The 25794-nt window shown below is 45.7% G+C and overlaps 1 protein-coding gene across 1 annotated transcript in view; it reads right to left on the reverse strand.

Annotated features, from left to right (window-relative positions):
* MAPK12 (mitogen-activated protein kinase 12) overlaps positions 1-16448 on the reverse strand; it is a 181449-nt gene extending 165001 nt beyond the window's left edge. The window contains exon 1 of the mRNA XM_082257092.1: positions 15988-16448. Coding sequence (XP_082113218.1) covers positions 15988-16109 — 122 coding nt within the window. The 5' untranslated portion in view covers positions 16110-16448. The remainder of the gene's footprint in view (positions 1-15987) is intronic.
* Between the last annotated feature and the right edge of the window lie 9346 nt (positions 16449-25794).

The raw sequence follows: 25794 nt of genomic DNA on the forward strand, positions 1-25794 counted from the left end.
AGAGCCCAGTGCTGCTTGCGCATGCGCAGTGAGCACCCGGCTGTGAAGCAGCAAGCTGTAACAGCCGGGTGCACATAGTAGAGATGCTGGCGCCGCCGAGGGAGGACACAGGGAGAAAACAGCTGGGGTGAATTCCCCTTCTAGATAGTGGGACAGGTGAGTTGCTGTTTATTAAAAGTCAGCAGCTACACTTTTTGTAGCTGCTGACTTTTAATGAACAAAAAAAAAAAATGACTGGAACTCCGCTTTAAAGCTCTCGGAATGCCAGTCAAAACCCCTGCCACTAAATAAAATGGTTAGCTTACAGTCCTGTTTACGCCTTGCTTTTGCTTAAAAAAAGAAAAAAAAATTTGCTTTAGTGGTGCTTTAAAGCGTTTTCAAAGCCTCCATAGAAGTCTATGACAAAGCTCACTTGAAGCATCATCCAAGCACCACTGAAGCATCATCGAAGCACCTAAAATACATAAAAAAAGCATGTTTAAGCAGCAGGCGCTTTAATATGTGTTGAAGCCGGAACAAGTATAAAATGAGCCCAAAGTCAAATACTTTGAAAAATTATCCAGCAACTAAAGTCACTTAGGGCTAGTTTACACTCGCTTCAAAACAAGGCTTCGGACAAACTAAATAAAATAGTTTGCTTACAGTCCTGTTTACATCTTGCTTTTGCTTTGGCTTCAAAAATTATACCCCGTGTTGCTTTAGTGGTGCTTCGAAGCATCTTCAAAGACTCCATAGTAGTCTATGACAAAGCTTGCTCGTAGCATCATCAAACCACCACTAAAACATAATTGCAGCACCGCCAAAGCACCAAAAACACAACTAAAAAGCATGTTGAAGTGGTAGGTGCTTTAACCTCCCTGGTGGTATGATTCTTTCGGATTTTAGGTGCTGAAAGCAGTACCATTATTTTGCATGCAATTCTTGTGAATGAGCAGCCCAAACCAACTGTAATATATATATGTACAGTAAAACTGCAGGAAAGGGCACTGGGGGGGCAAACTAACGTGATTTTTTTTTTTTTTTATTTTGAATTGTATCAGTGTGTTTTACATTTGAATTTGCCGCCGGTTCCACCCCCCTGTGAACGTCACGTCGCAGGAGACGGAAGCCGGGGCACGGAGAGGATCGGGAGGAAGAACCGCCGCTAGACACCACCGGGACACATCGCTGGATCCCGGTGACAAGGTAAGTAACCCCACTTACAGGATCCAGCGATGCTTCTGGCGGTACCCCGAGTGTGGCTCTGAAATTTAACCCTGAGCCACGCTCAGGAATACCGCTAAGAAGGTTAATGTGCGTTGAAGCCAAAGCAAGTGTAAATGAGCGCTTACACTTGCTTGGACTTTAACACACATTAAAGTGCCTACCGCTTCAACATGCTTTTTTAATACTTCGGTTGTGCTTTGTCATAGACTTCTGTGAAGACTTTGAAGAAGATTTTAAGCGCCACTAAAGTGACAAGGGTTACATTTTTGAAGCACGGCAAAGCAAAGGCAAGGTGTAACCAGGAATATAAGTTTAGTGACAGGAGCTTTAACTGGCGTTCAGAGTGCTTTAAAAAAGCGTGTCCAAAGCCATGTTTTAAAGCAAGTGTAAATGAGCCCTAAAGAGCCTCAGAAAATAGCAAGAATATTGGACGGCCATAATGTCAGTCTAAGATTTTCAGGAGAGGTTAATAATGACAATGTATTTGTTTCCCAGTACAGGTTTCCATTATTGATTGCAGTTGCTGCAGAAACCATTCACCGGGATATAACATCTAGAAAAGAAAATGCTTTTCTGAATGCTCATGTTCATTGAGCTACTAGGAACAGAGGGATATTTGCACCCTAACATATACCCAGCAAAGTGAACATCCTCAGATAATACACAGAAATGAGAGCAGTCTCCCTACATAAGTTTTATTTGTATATCTGCTGTCTTCCGCTTTCTACACTGTTTATAAAGTGAACATTGTGTTAGAATTTTTTTTTCCTGTTCTAGGACTGGGTGTGGAGTCTTGGCAAACACTGCTTATTGAATGAAAGGCACCCCTTGGCAAACACTGCTTACAGCTTATTGAAAGAAAGGCACCCTCCCCCAATCACACACACACACACACACACACACACACACACATAGGCAGAGGAAGGAAGAAACAAACAGAGCTGTGCTGTGAATAGACCAGCTCTCTGTACCCAGATGAACAGAGTCAGAAGTTATAATGCTGATAATAGAGGAACGGAGCATCAGAAAGACATGGGACTTATGGCTTTGGAGAGAGATTAGGTAAACACTAGAGATATCTGTGCCCAGGTCAAATTTCCTGAATGGGGTTTACATACATTTTAAGCTGCCCATATATTAGTTATTTTCGTTAAACCAGCAGGTTGAATGAAATAAACCGGACCAATTCTCCTAGCCACACATTTAAGGGGAATGTGGGAATCCTCCCCCTTGTGACGTTGTATTCTGACAGTGGGGAGACTTGCCTGCAATCAGAATATTCACTGATCAGCACTGCAGTCTATAGCAGAAGTTGATTAGTAGATTGAATTCTATTTAACCACAGTGGCCAAACATGGATTGAAATTCACTTGATGTATGGCCAGCTTTAAGATATGTGTGCTGGGTGCCACATTTTGACTCACATATGCATAGGGCCCCTGGGCCCTGATGTGGTTAGCTGTCTTTCTTTACTGGCCATTTGTTTCTAGGAAGATTTTGGACATTTTAGAATGCTGCTAAACCCCTGTGGTTCTGTTGTTGAATGGATAAACCATGTACAAACAAAACAGATGTGATATAATGTATTTGTAAGGCTCCATTCACACCTGAGCGTATCAATTTACTGCCGTTTTTTTAAGCATTTTGCAGCTTTTTAGAAGCGTATTACAAGCGTTTTACAGCTTCAGGCATTTTTGTTTAGCCAATAGAAAGCACTAGGAGGAAGAGAAGGAGAGGAAATTAGGGGTGGAGAGCTGCTGTTTGAGCAGAAAATGACCGACAAAACGCTCTTCAGGCATTTCTATTGAGGTCTATGGTGCCAAAGACACCTGTAATCTGCCAAAAAGAAGCTCATGTACTTTTTTGTGCAACAGACATTTTGCTTCAGGCGACAAAATGCTCAGATGTAACCAGATGCCATCGAAATGAATAGAATTTGGATTGTTGAGCATTTTAGAGCTACAAGCTTCAAGCAGAAAAAAATCGCTTAGATGGGAGTGGAGCCTTATAAAAAAAAAAAAAAAAGAAGGAAAAAAAAAACAACTTTCAGGTGGCCCTTCTAGATAAGCTAGGAAATAAAACCTCCACTGAGCCCTGGTCCATACTGAGCCTAGGTTAAAACTGGATGCAGTGCCATTTACATGCAGTTTGGAATGAGAGTACAGTGCAAATTTGCGGAGGGATTTGTGCTCTACAGCTGCAATTCTAATGCAATTCTGTGAGGAGGAGAGAAAGGGTAAAAGTAAAAATCTAGAAAACAAAACTGCTGGATATGCATTACATTCGAACAGAGATGCGATTGGACTGTGGTTCCATTGATGTCTATGGAGCTTAAAATCGCACCAAACATGCAGAGGACCCTTTAACTGCATCAGAATCGCACCACATAGATGTGAACAGCCTTCATTGAAACAAGGTTATTTTACTTGACATGCGAATCTACGCGTTTTGGAACACATCAGATTTGCATCAGTGTGAACCACATCCATTCTGAACCTAGGCTCAAAGAGGATCCAATAAGCGACAAGAGATTGCGGACAGAGCCATCCACTGAGCAAATGTCTGCTCTTTTATCAGAAACCAGACGGAGTTTATGGCCAGCAACATTGCTATGTCCTCTCCAAAGTGAAAGCACTTTGAAAGCAAGGGGACTGCCGAAGCTGTGAATGTCAAGATTTGGCAGCTTCTAGCAGCAACTATTTTAAAGGTTTACTCAACCCACAACTTCTCTTGATATTGCCACAGTAAAGCGATCTTAGCATTTTGAAAGAATAGCTAGATTTTGTGAAATCTATGTCTACATAAGGTAGATTCAGCTGAAAAACATGCACACAATACCGCTCTACATGCTAAACACGTTATAAAATGTCTTCATATCGCTAGATTACAAAAGGATAAGCATGACTTTACATTAGATTTATTTGTACAGTAGCTGGTCCATTACACAAAAAGAAAATTGGACGGAAAATACCGCTTTCAAAGCGATCGAACGATAATCTGATTGTTAGTACACAGCTTTCGAATGCTGATCACGACAGTTCACGCAAAATTATCCGAAGGGAGAAACACAAAAATTGTTCTCATACAATACCAGAACATACGATTTTCATTTAACCACTTCCCCCCACAAAGCCATCTTAGGATGCCCTTAGGTTGAAGTGGTGATATCTGGATGATGCCTGTAGCTTTGTTTTCAGCCGGTGATTCCCACTCTCGTAAAAACTATTCTAGCGGCTGAATAGCTGCTGGATTGCTTTAACAAGCAGCGGGAGGGGACGTCCCTGGATTACTATAGAGCTGGCCATTTCTATGATCCTGGGAGGCCGGAAGGGACGTCATGCTGTCACTTCCTGCTCTGGCAAATGTAAACACTGCCATTTTTTCCCCCTGGAAAGCAGATATTGATTTTTTTTTTTATCTAATGCTTTTCAGGGTAGAGGAGAGGACCAGTCATGCCTTATTCCTACTACAAGGGATTTTTACATTTCTTTTAATAGGAATAAAAAAGTTTTTAAATAAATAAAGAAAGAGACGGTGAAACAAAATAAATAAAATAATAGTTTTTTTAAAAATCGAAGCGCCCCATCCCCTTGTGCTCGCATGCAGAAGCGAACACATACATAGATCGTGACTGCATATGTAAAGAACGTTAGCACCACACATGTGAGTAAAAAGTTAACATTATAGCAATATATATAAGATTTTTTTTTTTTTTTTTGCATTCTAGTCTCATATCAAAAATGAAGAGTTTACTAAAGTTCTGAAAATTCTCGTATGATAGAATACAACTGCGGAAGTAATGTAATGTGTTGCATTGTATTGTAATGTATTCTTTAATTTCTGAGCATGTGTGGTCTTCCAATTTTTTATCGGACGGATATTGTCCTGAATAACCATTTCCTATCCAGGCCAGTTCTAGCATTTCTCACCTACATGTAAAAATCATCTTTTTTTTTTGCTAAAAAATTACTCAAAATAAATATATATATATATATATATATATATATATATATATATATATATATATATATATATATATATACACACACACACACACACACACACACACACACCTCATGTGTATGAGGCTTAAAAGTCCTGGAAACATTCCTCAAGAGATATTGTCCATAGTGACATGATTGCATCCCGCAGTTGCTGCAAATTTGTCGGCTGCACATCCATGATGCAAATCTCCGGCTCCACCACATCCCAAAGGTGCTCTATTGGATTGAGATCTGGAGACTCTGGAGGCCAATGGACTACAGTGAACTCCCTTATGAGTGTAGTCATAAAGGGATGGACATGGTCAGCAACAATACTCAGGTAGGCCGTGGCTTTTAAACGATGCTCAATTGGTACTAAGGGGCCAGACGCGTGCCAAGAAAATATCCCCCCACATCATTTCACCACTACCACCAGCCTTACCCGATTATACAAGGCAGGATGGATCCATGCTTTCATGTTGTTTATGCCAAATTCTGACCCTACCATCTGAATGTTGCAGCTGAAATGATGTGAATGTACAATGTATATGTAAAAGCGCCGCGTAAATTGACAGCGCTATACAAGTACCTGAAATAAATAAACTAATCAGACTAGGCAATGTTTTTCCAATTTTCTTTTGTCCAATTTTGGTGAGCCTGTGCAAATTGTAGCCTCAGTTTCCTGTTCTTAGCTTACAGGAGTGGCACCCGGTGTGGTCCTCGCTGCTGTAGCCCATCTGCTCCAAGGTTCGACGTGTTGTGTATTCAGAGATGGTATTCTACACACCTTGGTTGTAAGTGGTTATTTGAGTTACTGTTGCCTTTCTATCATCTCGAACCAGTCTGCCCATTCTCTTCTGATATCAACAAGGCATTTTTGTCCACACAACTGCAGCTCACTGGATTTTTTTCTCTTTTTCAGACCATTCGCTGCAAGGCCCTTTTCACACTTGTGTGACCTAAAAGTCGATTTTGCTGCAATTTTGACTGGACCTCAAAATGCATCAAATTCGGACCAAAGTAGTGCAAGGACTACTTTGAAGTCGCACAGATATGAATGGTACTCTTTGGAAATCATGGGGTACGATACAGTGCCTTGCGAAAGTATTCGGCCCCCTTGAACTTTGTAACCTTTTGCCACATTTCAGGCTTCAAACAAAGATATAAAACTGTAATTTTTTTTGAAGAACCAACAACAAGTGGGACACAATCATGAAGTGGAACGAAATTTATTGGATATTTCAAAACTTTAACAAATCAAAAACTGAAAAATTGGGCGTGCAAAATTATTCGGCCCCCTTAAGTTAATACTTTGTAGTGCCACCTTTTGCTGCGATTACAGCTGTAAGTCGCTTGGGGTATGTCTCTATCAGTTTTGCACATCGAGAGACTGAAATTTTTGCCCATTCCTCCTTGCAAAACAGCTCGAGCTCAGTGAGGTTGGATGGAGAGCATTTGTGAACAGCAGTTTTCAGTTCTTTCCACAGATCATCGATTGGATTCAGGTCTGGACTTTGACTTGGCCATTCTAACACCTGGATATGTTTATTTGTGAAACATTCCATTGTAGATTTTGCTTAATGTTTTGGATCATTGTCTTGTTGGAAGACAAATCTCCGTCCCAGTCTCAGGTCTTTTGCAGACTCCATCAGGTTTTCTTCCATAATGGTTCTGTATTTGGCTCCATCCATCTTCCCATCAATTTTAACCATCTTCCCTGTCCCTGCTGAAGAAAAGCAGGCCCAAACCATGATGCTGCCACCACCATGTTTGACAGTGGGGATGGTGTGTTCAGGGTGATGAGCTGTGTTGCTTTTACGCCAAACATAACGTTTTGCATTGTTGCCAAAAAGTTTTATTTTGGTTTCATCTGACCAGAGCACCTTCTTCCACATGTTTGGTGTGTCTCCCAGGTGGCTTGTGGCAAACTTTAAACACTTTTTATGGATATCTTTAAGAAATGGCTTTCTTCTTGCCACTCTTCCATAAAGACCAGATTTGTGCAGCATACGTGAGATTGAGTCTCCCACCTCAACCAGAGTGATCATGGGCCTCTTGGCTGCATCTCTGATCAGTCTTCTCCTTGTATGAGCTGAAAGTTTAGAGGGATGGCCAGGTCTTCGTAGATTTGCAGTGGTCTGATACTCCTTCCATTTCAATATTATCGCTTGCACAGCGCTCCTTGGGATGTTTAAAGCTTGGGAAATCTTTTTGTATCCAAATCCGGCTTTAAACTTCTCCACAACAATATCTCGGACCTGCCTGGTGTGTTTCTTGTTCTTCATGATGCTCTCTGTGCTTTAAACGGACCTCTGAGACTATCACAGTGCAGGTGCATTTATACGGAGACTTGATTACACACAGGTGGATTCTATTTATCATCATTAGTCATTTAGGTCAACATTGGATCATTCAGAGATCCTCACTGAACTTCTGGAGAGAGTTTGCTGCACTGAAAGTAAAGGAGCTGAATAATTTTGCACGCCCAATTTTTCAGTTTTTTATTTGTTAACAAAGTTTGAAATATCCAATAAATTTTGTTCCACTTCATGATTGTGTCCCACTTGTTGATTCTTCACAAAAAAAATTACAGTTTTATATCTTTATGTTTGAAGCCTGAAATGTGGCAAAAGGTCGCAAAGTTCAAGGGGGCCGAATACTTTCGCAAGGCACTGTAAATATGTTCCTAACTGCCTTTTTTACTGCATTTACAATCAGCTCAAGAGAAACATTTGAGTAGACACAGATTTCAGTTCTATATACAGTATGTGATATGTGGATGCAAATTAGGAGGAACTAAACTTCAGAGTGGAAACCAGAGTATCTGTTCACTGCATGATACATACACAAATGCATAATAAAAAATGCATGCTTTACTTCTACTAAACAAAAGGGCACTTACCTAATTGAGCATTAAGTGTTATGGACAGGTTTGTGTACTACACAATATATATATAGTATATATATTTAATAATTTATTTGCATATAAAGCAGGCAGACGTTTAAGAGAAGGCAGCTATGGACTGACTTCCTCATGACGTTTGTACAAAAGATAGTTGACAATGAATTGAAAGAATATGTTGTGAAATTCCCAGAGCTGGCACCAGACATTGAACAATGGGAGAGTATTGTAAATGTTAGGCTGACCACATATGTTACAATAGGACTGTGCAATCCCCTTTAGACAATTATGTAGTGCAAGGAAAGACTTTAGTGGGTATAAACTAGAGCTGTACGATTCTGGATAAAATGAGAATCACCATTTTTTTGCTTAGAATAAAGCTCACGATTCTCAGCGCAACATCATCTTTCACAATATACAAAAAATTGGGCAAACTTTACGGTTTCGTTTTTTTTTTTTAAATTAAATTAAAGTGTATTTTTTGCACCAAAAATTGTGTTTGAAAGACCGCTAAGCAAATACTGTGTGACATAAAATATTGCAACGATCGCCATTTTTTTTTCTCTAGGGTCTCTGCTAATATATATATTTAATCTGTGAGGGTTCTAAGTGATTTCCTATCAAAAAATACAGATTTTTAACTTATATGCAACAAGTGTCAGAAAAAGGCTTATGCTCCTTTCACACGGTCCGCCTCCGTAGGCGGATCCGTACTGCTCAGTAGGGGATCGATACACAGATCCCCCGCTGAGCAGGCAGGTTACAGCTCCCTTAACGTTCTGTGTGCGGAGAGGGAGGTGTCAGAGCCCCATGCATCTCTATGGGGGAATCGGATGAGAGTGGACCGCCTGTTCGCTCTCATCCGATCCCATCCGATCCCCTGGACGGATGAAAAATAGGGTTTCCATCCATCGGGATTTCACGGACAGGATCGCATGCGGATGGCAGCGGGTGTCAGCGGACATGTCTCCGCTGACATCTGCTGCCCCATAGGGATGCATGGGGGATCCAATCAGATCCGCCTAAAAAACTGACAGGCGGATCTGATCGGATCGCTCGTGTGAAAGGACCCTAAATCTTTAAGAAGTTAAACTGCCCTCACTTAGGCCCTGTTCACAGTCACACCTGAGAGTATTTCAGTTCATAAAACGCTCATCTCTGAAGTCTCAAAATGCCCAACAAGCAAAATCCCATTCATTTCAATGGCCCCTGTTCACATCTGAGCATTTTGTCTCCAGAAGAAAAACGCCCGAAGCTCAAAAAAGTACATGAGCTTATTTTTTGGCTGATTACAAGCGCTTTTGTTAGGGGTCAATGCCTTCCTCCAAACACCTGCAAAAAACGCCTGAAAAAAGCCAAAAAAAAACCCAGAAAAAGATACGGCTAGGTGTGAATGGAGCCTTAGGCCCTATTCACACCTGAGCATATTTCAGCTTGTAAAACGCTCTCTGAAGTCTCAAAACACCCAACAAGCAAAATCCCATTTATTTCAATGGTCCCTGTGCACATCTGCAAAAAAAAAAAAAAAAGCCTGTAAAAAGCCCAAAAAACGATACACTCAGGTGTGAATGGAGCCTTAGACCCGGTTCACACTACTCCGACTTGTCAGGCGACAATGGAACCGTTCTAATCTTAGAAACTTAGAAAAAGGTTCCTGCACTACTTCTGGGCGAAGTCGGAGCGACTTGCATTGACTTCTATTATGAGAAGTCGTTTACAAGCCGCGCTGAAGTCGTGCTGCACGGGCGACTTCAAAATCGGGGCGACTTTGAGTCGCCCTGGTGTGAACCGACGCTTAGCGCCCATTCACACAGGGGCGACACGACTTGCTGGGGCGACCTGTGAAGTAGCGGTGCACAGCGTGCACCGCGACCTCGGCGCGACATGCACGGACTTCATATAATTGAAGTCAATGCAAGTCGCCTCCAGGTCGCCCCAAAGTAGTACAGGACCCTTTTTCTAAGTCGGAGCGACTTGTGTCGCTCCTATTAGAACGGGTGCTGTGCTAATCAATGGCAGGCGACCTACCGCGACTTGTCAGGCGACCAAGTCGCGCTAGTGTGAATGGGGTCTTACAGACGGAAGTTCATTCCTTTGTTTTCAAAGAACGGAATGATACAATATAAGGTCCGGTTCACACTTATGCGATGCGGGAAGGCTGCGAATCCGCAGCCTGTTCCCGCATAGCACACCCGGCAGTTCACACTGCCATATGCGATACGCTGGAGGTGTCAATGTAATCTTAACGACACCCCCAGTTTGATCGCATATCGCAGTGCGATCTTGCAGTTCGCACAGGATCGGATCGCACAAGTGTGAACCGCTGTGCGATCCGATCCTGATGCGGCTGCCAAAAAGGGTCCTGTGCGAGTTTGCTGCGGGTGCGAATTTAGCCATACAAAGTGTATGGCTAAACTCGCACCGCACAGCCGATCGCATGTAATGAAGGAGCAGTGCGCTCCGACATTACATGCGAACCCCACACACGCATAAGTGTGAACCGGGGCTTAAACATTGTGTTTATAGTTATCTCCCAGCCTTGGCAATGTTGCTAAATATTTGCAGGAGGCTTTTTTTTTTTTTTACACAGCTGTGAGTGAGCATAGAACAGCTCTGTATGAATCAAGGAAATGCTGTTTCAAGATTGTGGGGGTGAATCGAGATCACGATTCTTTAATGATTATTTGTGCAGCTCTAGTATAAACTGAATGGGTAGCTTGGACAGACCCTTGTATTATATAGTTGTAGGTATAGCCTAAGAAAGTTTGAAAGGATTGCAACTTGTGTAGCCACCTCTACCATGGAAGAAAAAAAATATTAAAATGTGTTACTAAACCCACAACAGTAAAATCAGTCTGTGTATATATAGTAAAAGTATGCTTGTTCTACTCATTGGAGAACCTAAGGAGTTAATCCTCTGCATTGTGTAAAAAGGCTGTTTGATCCTGTCTTCTCAGATCTTCCCCTCCTTCCACTGTCCCCAAACCATCTCCTGATAAAACAGAGCCCTAGGAGGCACTCTGCACATGCTCAGTTTGGCGTGTCTTGTTAGAGAGTTGTTGTTTTTTTTTTGGGGGGGGGGGGGGGGGATACATGCATGTATTTTAGCACTGTCCAGACATAGGATCAGGGTTTATGTAGCCTCATAGAACAGTCAGAGTAGAATGAAAACTCCTCCTACAAGCTTTAACTAGACACTGATAAAAGTCACAAGACTGCTATATACTTCTGATGAGAAAAGGAATTTAGCAGTTTAGATTTACTAAAAAATTGCATTTCCCAGTTCTGTGTACTGTGGGACACCAGATATAGTGAATGCAGGGTCATGGGTTTAGTATATTTGGGGCTTAGAATACGGTGCTCAAATTTTGGGGAGAAATATCAGCCAAATACCCATCATGCTTTCTGCTCTGCAGACACGCTTTAATCTTCTGCACATTCATTTGTAAGTAAATAACCCTCAGGCTGGAAAATCTGAAACATGTAAGCCATTAGAGCGTCTAAAATTCTACTGTAATAAAGACCAAGCCCAAGTTATTTGACACACCTTATTTACTAACTCCACCCATAATTAAATCTTTACTGTGTCTACATTACTTTAACTATTTAGCAGGTTAAATTGCTTGCTGGGGATCCCTTTAAGGCATGCAATGAAATTAAGGTGAAAAATAAGGATTGAGGGGAAAAAGGAAAAGAACTGCACTAAAGAGGAGTCGGTGTAATTAGCCATGTATGCACTGCAGACTGAATGCTATCAATGATAATAATGGGTTTTAAGACCAAGGAGACCAAAGTCCATGTACTTAAAAATGAAACACAAACGGAACTTGGCAAGCATTCCTCCTCATTGATCCCAGGACATGACAGTGATAAAACGGTTTGTCCTGGATGGTTTTCTTTGAATTTTCTACATGTCGCAGCATGCTTGCACATATTACATACGCCAGTGGTAACTAAGCTGAATGTACAACTGTCAGCCCCTGAATACACCGTGTACTACAAGTACAACTGTCAGCCCCTGAATACACCGTGTACTACAAGTACAACTGTCAGCCCCTGAATACACCGTGTACTACAAGTACAACTGTCAGCCCCTGAATACACCGTGTACTACAAGTACAACTGTCAGCCCCTGAATACACCGTGTACTACAAGTACAACTGTCAGCCCCTGAATACACCGTGTACTACAAGTACAACTGTCAGCCCCTGAATACACCGTGTACACAGTATTACCAACACATACATGGAATATGAAAGCAAAAGAGTCAGACCCCAATATCAATGCTACCTACAAGTAGTACTCTCAGACCCCTTTGTCCACAATTCTGTACAAGTCAGTCTACTGTTCTATACTGATATTACTAATAATACTGTCAGACCTCAAGTCCACTGTTCTCTAATAAGAAAACGATCAGACCTTGCATCCACTGTTATCTACGAGTACTACTGTGAGACCTCAAGTCCACTGTTCTCTACTAATATTATTAGACCTTGAGTCGGCTGTTATCTACGAACAATACTGTCAGACATCCAGTCCTCTTGTTATCTACCAATAAGACAGTCAGACCTCGAGTCGACTGTTATCTACAAGTAATACTGTCAGACCTCGAGTCGACTGTTATCTACAAGTAATACTGTCAGTCCTCGAGTCGACTGTTATCTACAAGTAATACTGTCAGACCTCGAGTCGACTGTTATCTACAAGTAATACTGTCAGACCTCGAGTCGACTGTTATCTACAAGTAATACTGTCAGACCTCGAGTCGACTGTTATCTACAAGTAATACTGTCAGACCTCGAGTCGACTGTTATCTACAAGTAATACTGTCAGACCTCGAGTCGACTGTTATCTACAAGTAATACTGTCAGACCTCGAGTCGACTGTTATCTACAAGTAATACTGTCAGTCCTCGAGTCGACTGTTATCTACAAGTAATACTGTCAGACCTCGAGTCGACTGTTATCTACAAGTAATACTGTCAGACCTCGAGTCGACTGTTATCTACAAGTAATACTGTCAGACCTCGAGTCGACTGTTATCTACAAGTAATACTGTCAGACCTCGAGTCGACTGTTATCTACAAGTAATACTGTCAGACCTCGAGTCGACTGTTATCTACAAGTAATACTGTCAGACCTCAAGTCGACTGTTATCTACAAGTAATACTGTCAGACCTCGAGTCGACTGTTATCTACAAGTAATACTGTCAGACCTCGAGTCGACTGTTATCTACAAGTAATACTGTCAGACCTCGAGTCGACTGTTATCTACAAGTAATACTGTCAGTCCTAGAGTCGACTGTTATCTACAAGTAATACTGTCAGACCTCGAGTCGACTGTTATCTACAAGTAATACTGTCAGACCTCGAGTCGACTGTTATCTACAAGTAATACTGTCAGACCTCGAGTCGACTTATCTACAAGTAATACTGTCAGACCTCGAGTCGACTGTTATCTACAAGTAATACTGTCAGACCTCGAGTCGACTGTTATCTACAAGTAATACTGTCAGACTTCGAGTCGACTGTTATCTACAAGTAATACTGTCAGACTTCGAGTCGACTGTTATCTACAAGTAATACTGTCAGACTTCGAGTCGACTGTTATCAACAAGTAATACTGTCAGACTTCGAGTCGACTGTTATCTACAAGTAATACTGTCAGACCTCGAGTCGACTGTTATCTACAAGTAATACTGTCAGACCTCGAGTCGACTGTTATCTACAAGTAATACTGTCAGACCTCGAGTCGACTTATCTACAAGTAATACTGTCAGACCTCGAGTCGACTGTTATCTACAAGTAATACTGTCAGACCTCGAGTCGACTGTTATCTACAAGTAATACTGTCAGACTTCGAGTCGACTGTTATCTACAAGTAATACTGTCAGACTTCGAGTCGACTGTTATCTACAAGTAATACTGTCAGACTTCGAGTCGACTGTTATCAACAAGTAATACTGTCAGACTTCGAGTCGACTGTTATCTACAAGTAATACTGTCAGACCTCGAGTCGACTTATCTACAAGTAATACTGTCAGACCTCGAGTCGACTTATCTACAAGTAATACTGTCAGACCTCGAGTCGACTGTTATCTACAAGTAATACTGTCAGACCTCGAGTCGACTGTTATCTACAAGTAATACTGTCAGACCTCAAGTCGACTGTTATCTACAAGTAATACTGTCAGACCTCGAGTCGACTGTTATCTACAAGTAATACTGTCAGACCTCGAGTCGACTGTTATCTACAAGTAATACTGTCAGACCTCGAGTCGACTGTTATCTACAAGTAATACTGTCAGTCCTAGAGTCGACTGTTATCTACAAGTAATACTGTCAGACCTCGAGTCGACTGTTATCTACAAGTAATACTGTCAGACCTCGAGTCGACTGTTATCTACAAGTAATACTGTCAGACCTCGAGTCGACTTATCTACAAGTAATACTGTCAGACCTCGAGTCGACTGTTATCTACAAGTAATACTGTCAGACCTCGAGTCGACTGTTATCTACAAGTAATACTGTCAGACTTCGAGTCGACTGTTATCTACAAGTAATACTGTCAGACTTCGAGTCGACTGTTATCTACAAGTAATACTGTCAGACTTCGAGTCGACTGTTATCAACAAGTAATACTGTCAGACTTCGAGTCGACTGTTATCTACAAGTAATACTGTCAGACCTCGAGTCGACTGTTATCTACAAGTAATACTGTCAGACCTCGAGTCGACTGTTATCTACAAGTAATACTGTCAGACCTCGAGTCGACTGTTATCTACAAGTAATACTGTCAGCCCTTGAGTCGACTGTTATCTACAAGTAATACTGTCAGCCCTCGAGTCGACTTATCTACAAGTAATACTGTCAGACCTCGAGTCGATTGTTATCTACAAGTAATACTGTCAGTCCTCGAGTCGACTGTTATCTACAAGTAATACTGTCAGACCTCGAGTCGACTGTTATCTACAAGTAATACTGTCAGACCTCGAGTCGACTGTTATCTACAAGTAATACTGTCAGCCCTTGAGTCGACTGTTATCTACAAATAATACTTTCAGACCTCGAGTCGACTGTTATCTACAAATAATACTTTCAGACCTCGAGTCCTCTGATATCTACCAATAGTACAGTCAGACCTCGAGTCTACCAATAATACTGTCAGTCCTCTGATATCTACCAATAATACGGTCAGTCCTCTGATATCTACCAATAATACTTGTAGACCCATATTGGGCGACCACTGTTGGCACCATGCACAGACAATGTTGGAGTTCATATGTCTCCCATGGCTGGGTGCCCCTTTTACCCCGGTATACAGTGCTTTAAGTGGGCCGGTATGCACTCGTACTCAGTACCGCCACTTCCAAATATGGCTCTTGAGCATACCGCCACCTCTCTGTGCGCCTTAGCGTACCAGTACGCTCATTTTGGACATCCGCGCCCTCAATTGCCGCCCCCCCCCCAAGAATATTTCCCACTCCAGAGCCAGGTCAGTCACCACCAGTGAGTCCCCCTGCTCCGGAGTCCCAGGCCGGGGGGGGGGGGTGCTCTGTGGGGACCCTGATGTGGGGTGGGGGGGGAGGGAACAAAATTTATAGGCTATAATAGAGTACCGGCACCTCTTTTGGGCCACTTAAAGCACTGCCTGTATATATACTCTATCATAGGTATATAGGGAGAACACACACACAGGAACTTGTTCTCACCACACATGTGAGTAAATGAGAGAAAAGTGAAAGTGCTTGGGGTGAGGCAAGGCTGAGGATTACTTGGCGGAAATAGGACAGCCCAGCACAGGGGCCACACTGAGAACTTTCCAAGAACACCAGCACTGATCACAGCTCCCTGCACCTTGTCCTACCTGCAGCACTGATCTAGGTGGGGCACTTACCAGACTGTGCCATAGGCTCCGGATCCCACTGCCAGCAGCTCCCGGTAGCGCTCCTTCACCTCCCATACCGTCTTGTTCACCTCCTGCTTGTAGAAGCCTTTCTTCGGCAGTGGTAAGGACATGGCTGCTGCTAGTGTGGAGGATGGATGACTCCGGGGATCAGGCTGACACCTGGCAGCTCGTTCACCGGTCTGGTCTCCAGAGAGCTGGCTGTGCAGAGTGTCTCATGAAGCATACATAGAAGCTGTCCCTGCCTCTCTCACCATTAATGACTGCCGCCCCCTCCCCGGTGTGGGCTGCTCTCTATACACTCAATTCCTCCCACACAGCGGCGGCGGAACCTCCTTCTCTTCACTTTCCTCTCTACCTTCCCTCCGTCCTCTTCTCCTTCTCTACAGGAGTGCAGCGCTCCTCTCTTCTCATCTGTCCTACTCCAGGAAGCGCAACCGTCCACAGCCAGAGCTTTGTTGTCCTTGTCACATGACTACAGTCCACACTGCTGCTGTGCCCTCCCCTTCCCTCCTCCCTCAGCGTCTGGGTGTGAGGGTTCCTCTGTGACCCAATATGATCTATACCGGGTGTGAGGGTTCCTGTGTGACCCAATATGTTCTCCTATACCGGGTGTGAGGGTTCCTGTGTGACCCAATATGTTCTCCTATACCGGGTGTGAGGGTTCCTGTGTGACCCAATATGTTCTCCTATACCAGGTGTGAGGGTTCCTCTGTGACCCAATATGATCTATACCGGGTGTGAGGGTTCCTGTGTGACCCAGTATGCTCTCCTATACCGGGTGTGAGGGTTCCTGTGTGACCCAGTTCAGTATTCTCCTATACCGGGTGTGAGGGTTCCTGTGTGACCCAATATGTTCTCCTATACCGGGTGTGAGGGTTCCTCTGTGACCCAATATGATCTATACCGGGTGTGAGGGTTCCTGTGTGACCCAGTATGCTCTCCTATACCGGGTGTGAGGGTTCCTGTGTGATCCAGTATGCTCTCCTATACCGGGTGTGAGGGTTCCTGTGTGACCCAGTTCAGTATTCTCCTATACCGGGTGTGAGGGTTCCTGTGTGACCCAATATTTTTTCCTATACCGGGTGTGAGGGTTCCTGTGTGACCCATTCTCCTATACCAGGTGTGAGGGTTCCTGTGTGACCCAATATGATCTCCTATACCGGGTGTGAGGGTTCCTGTGTGACCCAGTATATTCTCCTATACTGGGTGTGAGGGCTCCTGTGTGCATCCAGTATGTTCTCCTATACCAGCTGTGCGGGTTCCTGTGTGCAACCAGTATGTTCTCCCATACCGGGTGTGTGGGTTCCTGTGTGCAACCAGTATGTTCTCCCATACCGGGTATGTGGGTTCCTGTGCGAGCCACTATGTTCTCCTTTACCGTGTGTGCGGGTTCTTGTGTGACCCACTATGTTCTCCTATACCAGGTGTGCGGGTTCCTGTGTGCAACCAGTATGTTCTCCAATACAGGGTGTGCGGGTTCCTGTGTGCAACCACTATGTTCCCCCAAACCGGGTGTTCGGGTTCCTGTGTGATCCATTATGTTCTCCTATACTGGGTGTGCTGGTTCCTGTGTGACCCACTATGTTTTCCTATACCGGGTGTGCGGGTTTCTGTGTGACCCAGTATGTTCTATACCAGGTGTGCGGGCTCCTGTGTGCAACCAGTATGTTCTCCTATACCAGGTGTGCGGGCTCCTGTGTGCAACCAGTATGTTCTCCTATACCAGGTGTGCGGGCTCCTGTGTGCAACAAGTATGTTCTCCTATACCAGGTGTGTGGGCTCCTGTGTGACCCACAATGTTCTCCAATACCGGCTCTTGTGTGCTACAAGTATGTTCTATACCGGGTGTGCAGGCTCCTGTGTGACCCATTATGTTCTACTGTACCGGGTGTACGGGTTCCTGTGTGACCCAGTATGTTCTCCTTTACCAGGTGTGTGGGCTCCTGTGTGACCCAATATGTTCTCCTATACCGGGTGTGCGGGCTCCTGTGTGCAACCAATATATTCTCCTATACCGGGTGTGAGGGTTCCTGTGTGACCCAGTATGTTCTCCTATACTGGGTGTGAGGGTTCCTGTGTGACCCAGTATGTTCTCCTATACTGGGTGTGAGGGTTCCTGTGTGACCCAGTATGTTCTCCTATACCGGGTGCGAGGGTTCCTGTGTGACCCAGTATATTCTCATATACCGGGTGTGAGGGTTCCTCTGTGACCCAGTTCAGTATTCTCCTATACCGGGTGTGAGGGTTCCTGTGTGACCCAGTATATTCTCCTATACCGGGTGTGAGGGTTCCTGTGTGACCCAGTACAGTAATTTCTCCTATACCGGGTGTGAGGGTTCCTGTGTGACCCAATATGTTCTCCTATACCGGGTGTGAGGGTTCCTGTGTGACCCAGTATATTCTCCTATACTGGGTGTGAGGGTTCCTGTGTGACCCAGTATATTCTCCTATACCGGGTGTGAGGGTTCCTGTGTGACCCAGTATATTCTTCTATACCGGGTGTGAGGGTTCCTGTGCGACCCAGTTCAGTATTCTCCTATACCGGGTGTGAGGGTTCCTGTGTGACCCAATATGTTCTCCTATACCGGGTGTGAGGGTTCCTGTGTGACCCAGTACAGTAATTTCTCCTATACCGGGTGTGAGGGTTCCTGTGTGACCCAATATGTTCTCCTATACCGGGTGTGAGGGTTCCTGTGTGACCCAGTACAGTAATTTCTCCTATACCGGGTGTGAGGGTTCCTGTGTGACCCAATATGTTCTCCTATACCGGGTGTGAGGGTTCCTGTGTGACCCAGTACAGTAATTTCTCCTATACTGGGTGTGAGGGTTCCTGTGTGACCCAGTACAGTAATTTCTCCTATACCGGGTGTGAGGGTTCCTGTGTGACCCAGTATGTTCTCCTATACTGGGTGTGAGGGTTCCTGTATGACCCAGTATGTTCTCCTATACCGGGTGCGAGGGTTCCTGTGTGACCCAGTATATTCTCATATACCGGGTGTGAGGGTTCCTGTGTGACCCAGTTCAGTATCCTCCTATGCCGGGTGTGAGGGTTCCTGTGTGACCCAGTATATTCTCCTATACCGGGTGTGAGGGTTCCTGTGTGACCCAGTACAGTAATTTCTCCTATACCGGGTGTGAGGGTTCCTGTGTGACCCAATATGTTCTCCTATACCGGGTGTGAGGGTTCCTGTGTGACCCAGTACAGTAATTTCTCCTATACTGGGTGTGAGGGTTCCTGTGTGACCCAGTACAGTAATTTCTCCTATACTGGGTGTGAGGGTTCCTGTGTGACCCAGTATGTTCTCCTATACTGGGTGTGAGGGCTCCTGTGTGCATCCAGTATGTTCTCCTATACCAGCTGTGCGGGTTCCTGTGTGCAACCAGTATGTTCTCCCATACCGGGTGTGTGGGTTCCTGTGTGCAACCAGTATGTTCTCCCATACCGGGTGTGTGGGTTCCTGTGCGAGCCACTATGTTCTCCTTTACCGTGTGTGCGGGTTCTTGTGTGACCCACTATGTTCTCCTATACCGGGTGTGAGGGTTCCTCTGTGACCCAATATGATCTATACCGGGTGTGAGGGTTCCTGTGTGACCCAGTATGCTCTCCTATACCGGGTGTGAGGGTTCCTGTGTGATCCAGTATGCTCTCCTATACCGGGTGTGAGGGTTCCTGTGTGACCCAGTTCAGTATTCTCCTATACCGGGTGTGAGGGTTCCTGTGTGACCCATTCTCCTATACCGGGTGTGAGGGTTCCTGTGTGACCCAATATTTTTTCCTATACCGGGTGTGAGGGTTCCTGTGTGACCCATTCTCCTATACCAGGTGTGAGGGTTCCTGTGTGACCCAATATGATCTCCTATACCGGGTGTGAGGGTTCCTGTGTGACCCAGTATATTCTCCTATACTGGGTGTGAGGGCTCCTGTGTGCATCCAGTATGTTCTCCTATACCAGCTGTGCGGGTTCCTGTATGCAACCAGTATGTTCTCCCATACCGGGTGTGTGGGTTCCTGTGTGCAACCAGTATGTTCTCCCATACCGGGTGTGTGGGTTCCTGTGCGAGCCACTATGTTCTCCTTTACCGTGTGTGCGGGTTCTTGTGTGACCCACTATGTTCTCCTATACCAGGTGTGCGGGTTCCTGTGTGCAACCAGTATGTTCTCCAATACAGGGTGTGCGGGTTCCTGTGTGCAACCACTATGTTCCCCCATACCGGGTGTTCGGGTTCCTGTGTGATCCATTATGTTCTCCTATACTGGGTGTGCTGGTTCCTGTGTGACCCACTATGTTTTCCTATACCGGGTGTGCGGGTCTCTGTGTGACCCAGTATGTTCTATACCAGGTGTGCGGGCTCCTGTGTGCAATCAGTATGTTCTCCTATACCAGGTGTGCGGGCTCCTGTGTGCAATCAGTATGTTCTCCTATACCAGGTGTGCGGGCTCCTGTGTGCAACAAGTATGTTCTCCTATACCAGGTGTGTGGGCTCCTGTGTGACCCACAATGTTCTCCAATACCGGCTCTTGTGTGCTACAAGTATGTTCTATACCGGGTGTGCAGGCTCCTGTGTGACCCATTATGTTCTACTGTACCGGGTGTACGAGTTCCTGTGTGACCCAGTATGTTCTCCTTTACCAGGTGTGCGGGCTCCTGTGTGACCCAATATGTTCTCCTATACCGGGTGTGCGGGCTCCTGTGTGCAACCAATATATTCTCCTACACCAGGTGTGCGGGCTCCTGTGTGACCCAATATATTCTCCTATACCGTGTGTGCATGCTCCTGTGTGCAACCAGTATATTCTCCTATACCGGGTGTGCGGGCTCCTGTGTGTCCCAGACCTAGAATGTTCTCCTATACGGGGTGTGCGGACTCCTGTGTGACCCAGTATGTTCTCCTATACCAGGTGTGTGATGCGTCTTAGAAATTAATATATGCTTGATGAACGAATAACTCTGTTTCGCTAATAAGTGCACTTTTCGATATTCATATACGCCAAGCGCAATCTATCCCATTGTGCTAAAAAGCATGGTCCTCAACTCTTTTGTATAGATGTAGCACCCTCCTAGATAGGTGCTAGGAAAAAGCATCTATGTGCTCCTTCTGCTTATCAGGGGAGCCTGATCTGTTAGTTTGCCTATCACATGTTTCCAGGTGTGATTCACTGGGTCTGAGGGAGTGTCCCCACTGTATCCAATAAGGGAGCTTGTTATACAGTGGAGGAAATCTAGCCAGTGACACATCATATTTTATGGCATACCCAGTGGGAGGGCATTCCTGTAATGCATCCTGGGATTGACCATAAATACGGAGGGGACATGTGACAGGGCGTCTTTGGCGGGAAGCAGCGTCCCAGGAGGAGGTGGATGGCTGTCTCTTCTCCTGCAGAGTGATTGGAAGGTGGTCTTAGGCGGTCGGCCTAGTGAACCAGGTGTGGAGCTGAGCTACAGAGGATCCAGAGTGCTGACCGTGGAGCTGCTGGCAGAGTCTCTTGGGAAAAACAGTGTCCATAAGTGCTGAGGGACCTGCCAAATGGTCTGGCCCAGGAAGGGGGACTACTCCAGAGAAGTCAGGGGGATCAAGGAGCTAGCTCACACAGGAAGTGTAACAGTAAAGGGGGTGCTGTGTAGTTGATCGTGAAGAAAAGGAACTAAGGGGGTGCCACGAAGGGCTCCGAAGATTGTTCTGCAGTACAGTACAGTATACCTCAGACAGTTCATTTCTTACTACTTCACTGCTACTGACAAGGTGAAGCAGCAGCCTAGCCGCACTCAGCATTATTCAGTCGTCCCAGCTAATTGTGCATAGTTCTATAAGTTGGAGTATCCCACTCATTCCCTTCTCTTATCCAAGTTCTCAATAAAAACCAAAGCTCCTAGACTGTTTCCTGACTGAGCCAAAATCACTTGGAAAATGTTACCATTAGCAACAGCACAACAGAAAATGTTGAACTGTTATGATGTTGCTAATGGTAACCCAAGGGAACCCGTAACCAGCAGCTCCCAAGGGAGTAGTGCTACATCTACAAAATGTACACTCCTGTGAAGTACTGGGAGGCAAGAAGAAAGCATCTTTATGCAAGTATGGACTGTGTCTGCTTAACAGAAAAAGGTGCAAGTGTGGACAGAGAAAACGGTGGCCAGGGGCATGTGGATCGGTGCCGGGGTTCGCGTGAGTGCCAAGACTATATGGAAAAGTGTTGACCGTGCATGCGACAGCGGGACATTTATTCTATACAGTGGCAGTGTCAATACTGTGAAGAAAGCTGTCGGCCATGCCGTGGAGGGCTGTGGGACTTTCTTCGGAGACAGTATGGTGACGGGCCTTGCTTGTACATGTGCTGGGAGGAGGACTGTTGACCGTGCATATGACAGCGGAACATTTCTCTGGACTGGTAAAGAGGGACAGCTGGCTCAAGGTGATGGAGGCGCACCTGGAGCCCTGCTACAAGCAAGAAGAGTGGATGCATGTCTGGCGAGGGACATGGTCCGATTTGCAGTAACTTCCATGTTGGCTGTGTTGAGAGAGAGCTGCATTGGAGGGGTTACTGCACCGCGCGGGAAAGCGCGTGTTGAAAAGTTCTGCCTAGCAGGAGGAGCCCCCCGCCAAGAAAGGAATATGGGTGGAGACGTCGTTTGCGCCCAGCCAATCAGGAGTGACCAGGGAAGTCCATAAATAACTTCCTCCTTCGGGTGTGGCTGAGAGGGAGACACGTGTGTGCAAGCAGCATGGAGATTGCCGGAGAGAGAGAGAGAGCGCATCAGTGATCGTTCCACCTGTTGCCGGAGAACCTGCTGGGCAGACCAGGGAGCAGATCGGAGGGCTGAAGACGTCTATCCTGTGGGATACAGGAATACGGATGGTGCCTGAAGGAGGACTGGTGTTATGCACCAGAGGAGGCATGGAGCACTTAGGCCTGGTATGTCCTCAGTGTTTGAGTGTGACTATGAAGGTGCAAGCATGTAGCCAGTGTGGGCACTGTGGTTATCTGCTGCTGCGGGCAGAGAGGAGTGAAGGTCGGCCCAGAAAGCTGTGTGTGTCATAGGAGACCAGAGTCACTCGTGCCTTGTCGGCTCTGGAATCGGGACCTGTTCACGGCTATGGGAGAGGAATGTTCAGGGTGACAATGCAGCTGGAGGCCATGCAATCTGGCAGTGGTCCAGTATGCTTGTCAAAGGAGACCCAAATGCCAGAGAAAGAGTGCGTGCAGGCCGGGAAGTGGCCACCTGATGCACTGAAGACCGCAGCAGCAGGAACAGAGTCTGCTCCTGTAAAAATTAAGGAGGGAAGATGGCCAGTGGCAACCAGGGCTGCTAGAACAAGTGTAAGCAGTGCGGAGGAGGCCGGGGTCATCAATGTGGGGTCTCCCAGTTTTCAGAACCGGTTTGGATCCATAGAGGAGGGGATTGATAACTGGAAGTCAGAGGATGAGACTGAGTGGGACTGGGGATCTGAGGAGTGGAACAGTCCACCATGTCCTGACACCGTAGAGATGCCTGATGAAGACACTAGGGACTCTGTGGTAAGGGGGGAGCTCGCCCAGAGTCTGGGGTTCTGTGAGGCCTATGCCAGTCGGGTCCCAGATTTAACCCCACCCAAGAACTATGCCCGGGCTCGGGATCAAAATGAGGCCTACAGCTCCCTGATCAGGCGTGAAGATACCCCATTCTCTCCAGCTGGGAGAGGGAATCAGAAAACCCTTCCCATGTTCTCAAGGATACAGTGGTGGCTGCAACGGAAAGTTGCAATGGAATACGGGTATGATTACCCATATGCTCCATGGGAGGTCATGTTGGAGGTTGAAGAGAAAAGGGAGTCTTGGTGCGATGAGGCCAAATGGGACTTCCTGTTCATTCCCAAGCCTCATAGGAACTCCACCAGGACAGATCTTTGGGAAAAGTTTCTATCAGTCAAAACTCAGTGGAACTATGGGCGGTCCATCTATCTGGACCGAGTGGAGGTCCGCCGCCCAGACAGGTTGGGCCAGTCCTGGTCAGTCCGTGTTTGAGATGAGCAAGGGAAACTTGTCAGAATTCTCCACCCGGATTATTACATATAAAGAGGACTTTCAGAGAGAAGCTAAACTTAAAAAGGAAGAAAATGGCTGGCTAGCCTTTATCAAGAACTGAGTCAAAACAAGTTCAAGGTGTTGGTGTTGGGGCATTTACCCCCCTTCCATCGCCCCTTCCCCTTCTATCCTTGCAGAAGAGGTTATGGAATATCGGGTCACATTGGACTTAATCGCAGGGCCGTCCCTCTCTAGGATTTGGAACAGATCCTTCTTACTGTTCTGCAGACCCTTTGGGCCATAGGGCTGGGGTCACTGATTACAATTCAAAGTTTGTGCCAAGTTCCAGATTAACTACTCGGGTCAATGGGCCGGAACTGGAACTTTGAAAGTGTCTGCCCAGAAGAAGTGGACAGCAGGCCAAGAGTCTTTGGTGCGGGGTGCCCTGGTGTCGTCAGGGGCCCCTGAAAAAACCCTTTCTTTTCCACGGTTATGGTTATGCGAAATGTATACTCATGAAGTGCCTAACCCTTTCTTCCTTTTCCTTTGCAGGTTGTATACAGTTAGTGTCAGTTAGCAAGGATACTATGCCTACCCACCAGAGCAGGATTTGCTTGGGGGGTGCATTGTCTAAATGCACCTAAATTGTATTATATTGTACAGCAGATATATATATATTTTTTTCCCATCTAATTTATTGCTTGTATATTCGCTCTTCCCTTTTTCCCCCTTTCCAGGTTTGTGGGATACTACTCTGGTATTTTTCCAGTTTTATAGGGGGCGGCTGCCCCAGAGCCAACGGGACGTGGCTCATTTTGGTGGGGGGTGGATGTAGCACCCTCCTAGGTAGGTGCTAGGAAAAGCATCTATTTGCTCCTGCTTATCAGGCAGTCAGTTTGCCTGTCACATGTTTCCAGGTGTGATTCACTAAACATGTGACTCACTGGGTCTGAGGGAGTGTCCCCACTGTATCCAATAAGGGAGATTGTTGGACAGTGGAGGAAACATAGCCAGTGACACATCATGTTTTATGGCAATCCCAGTGGGAGGGCATTCCTGCAATGCATCCTGGGATTGACCATAAATACGGAGGGGACATGTGACAGGGCCTCTTTGGCGGGAAGCAGAGTCCCAGGAGGAGGTGGACAGCGGTCTCTCCTCCTGCAGAGTGATTGGAAGGTGGTCTTAGGCGGTCAGCCTAGTGAACCAGGTGTGGAGCTGAGCTGCAGAGGATCCAGAGTGCTGACCGTGGAGCTGCTGGCAGAGTCTCTTGGGAAAAACAGTGTCCGTGAGTACTGAGGGACCTGCCAAATGGTCTGGCCCAGGAAAGGGGACCACTCCAGAGAAGTCAGGGGGATCAAGGAGCTAGCTCACACAGGAAGTGTAACAGTAAAGGGGGTGCCGTGTAGTTGACCCTGAAGAATAGGAACAAAGGGGGTGCCAGCGAGGGCCCTGAAGATTGTTCAGCAGTACAGTACAGTTTACCTCAGACATTTCTTACTACTTCACTGCTACTGACAAGGTGAAGCAGTGGCCTAGCCGCATTCAGCATTATTCAGTTGTCCCAGCTAATTGTGCATAGTTATATAAGTTGGAGTATCCCACTCATTCCCTTCTCCTATCCAAGTTCTCAATAAAAACACAAAAACCAAAGCTCCTAGACTGTTTCCTGACAGCCGAAATCACTTGGAAAATGTTGTGCTTTTGCTAATGGTAACCCATGGGAACCTGTAACCAGCAGCTCCCAAGGGAGTAGTGCTACATAAGGTAATGGAGTGCGCTCGGCAGTACCC

The sequence above is a fragment of the Pelophylax lessonae genome (assembly GCF_965119305.1).
Source record: "Pelophylax lessonae genome assembly, chromosome: 4".
In the NCBI taxonomy this organism is placed as follows: domain Eukaryota; kingdom Metazoa; phylum Chordata; class Amphibia; order Anura; family Ranidae; genus Pelophylax; species Pelophylax lessonae.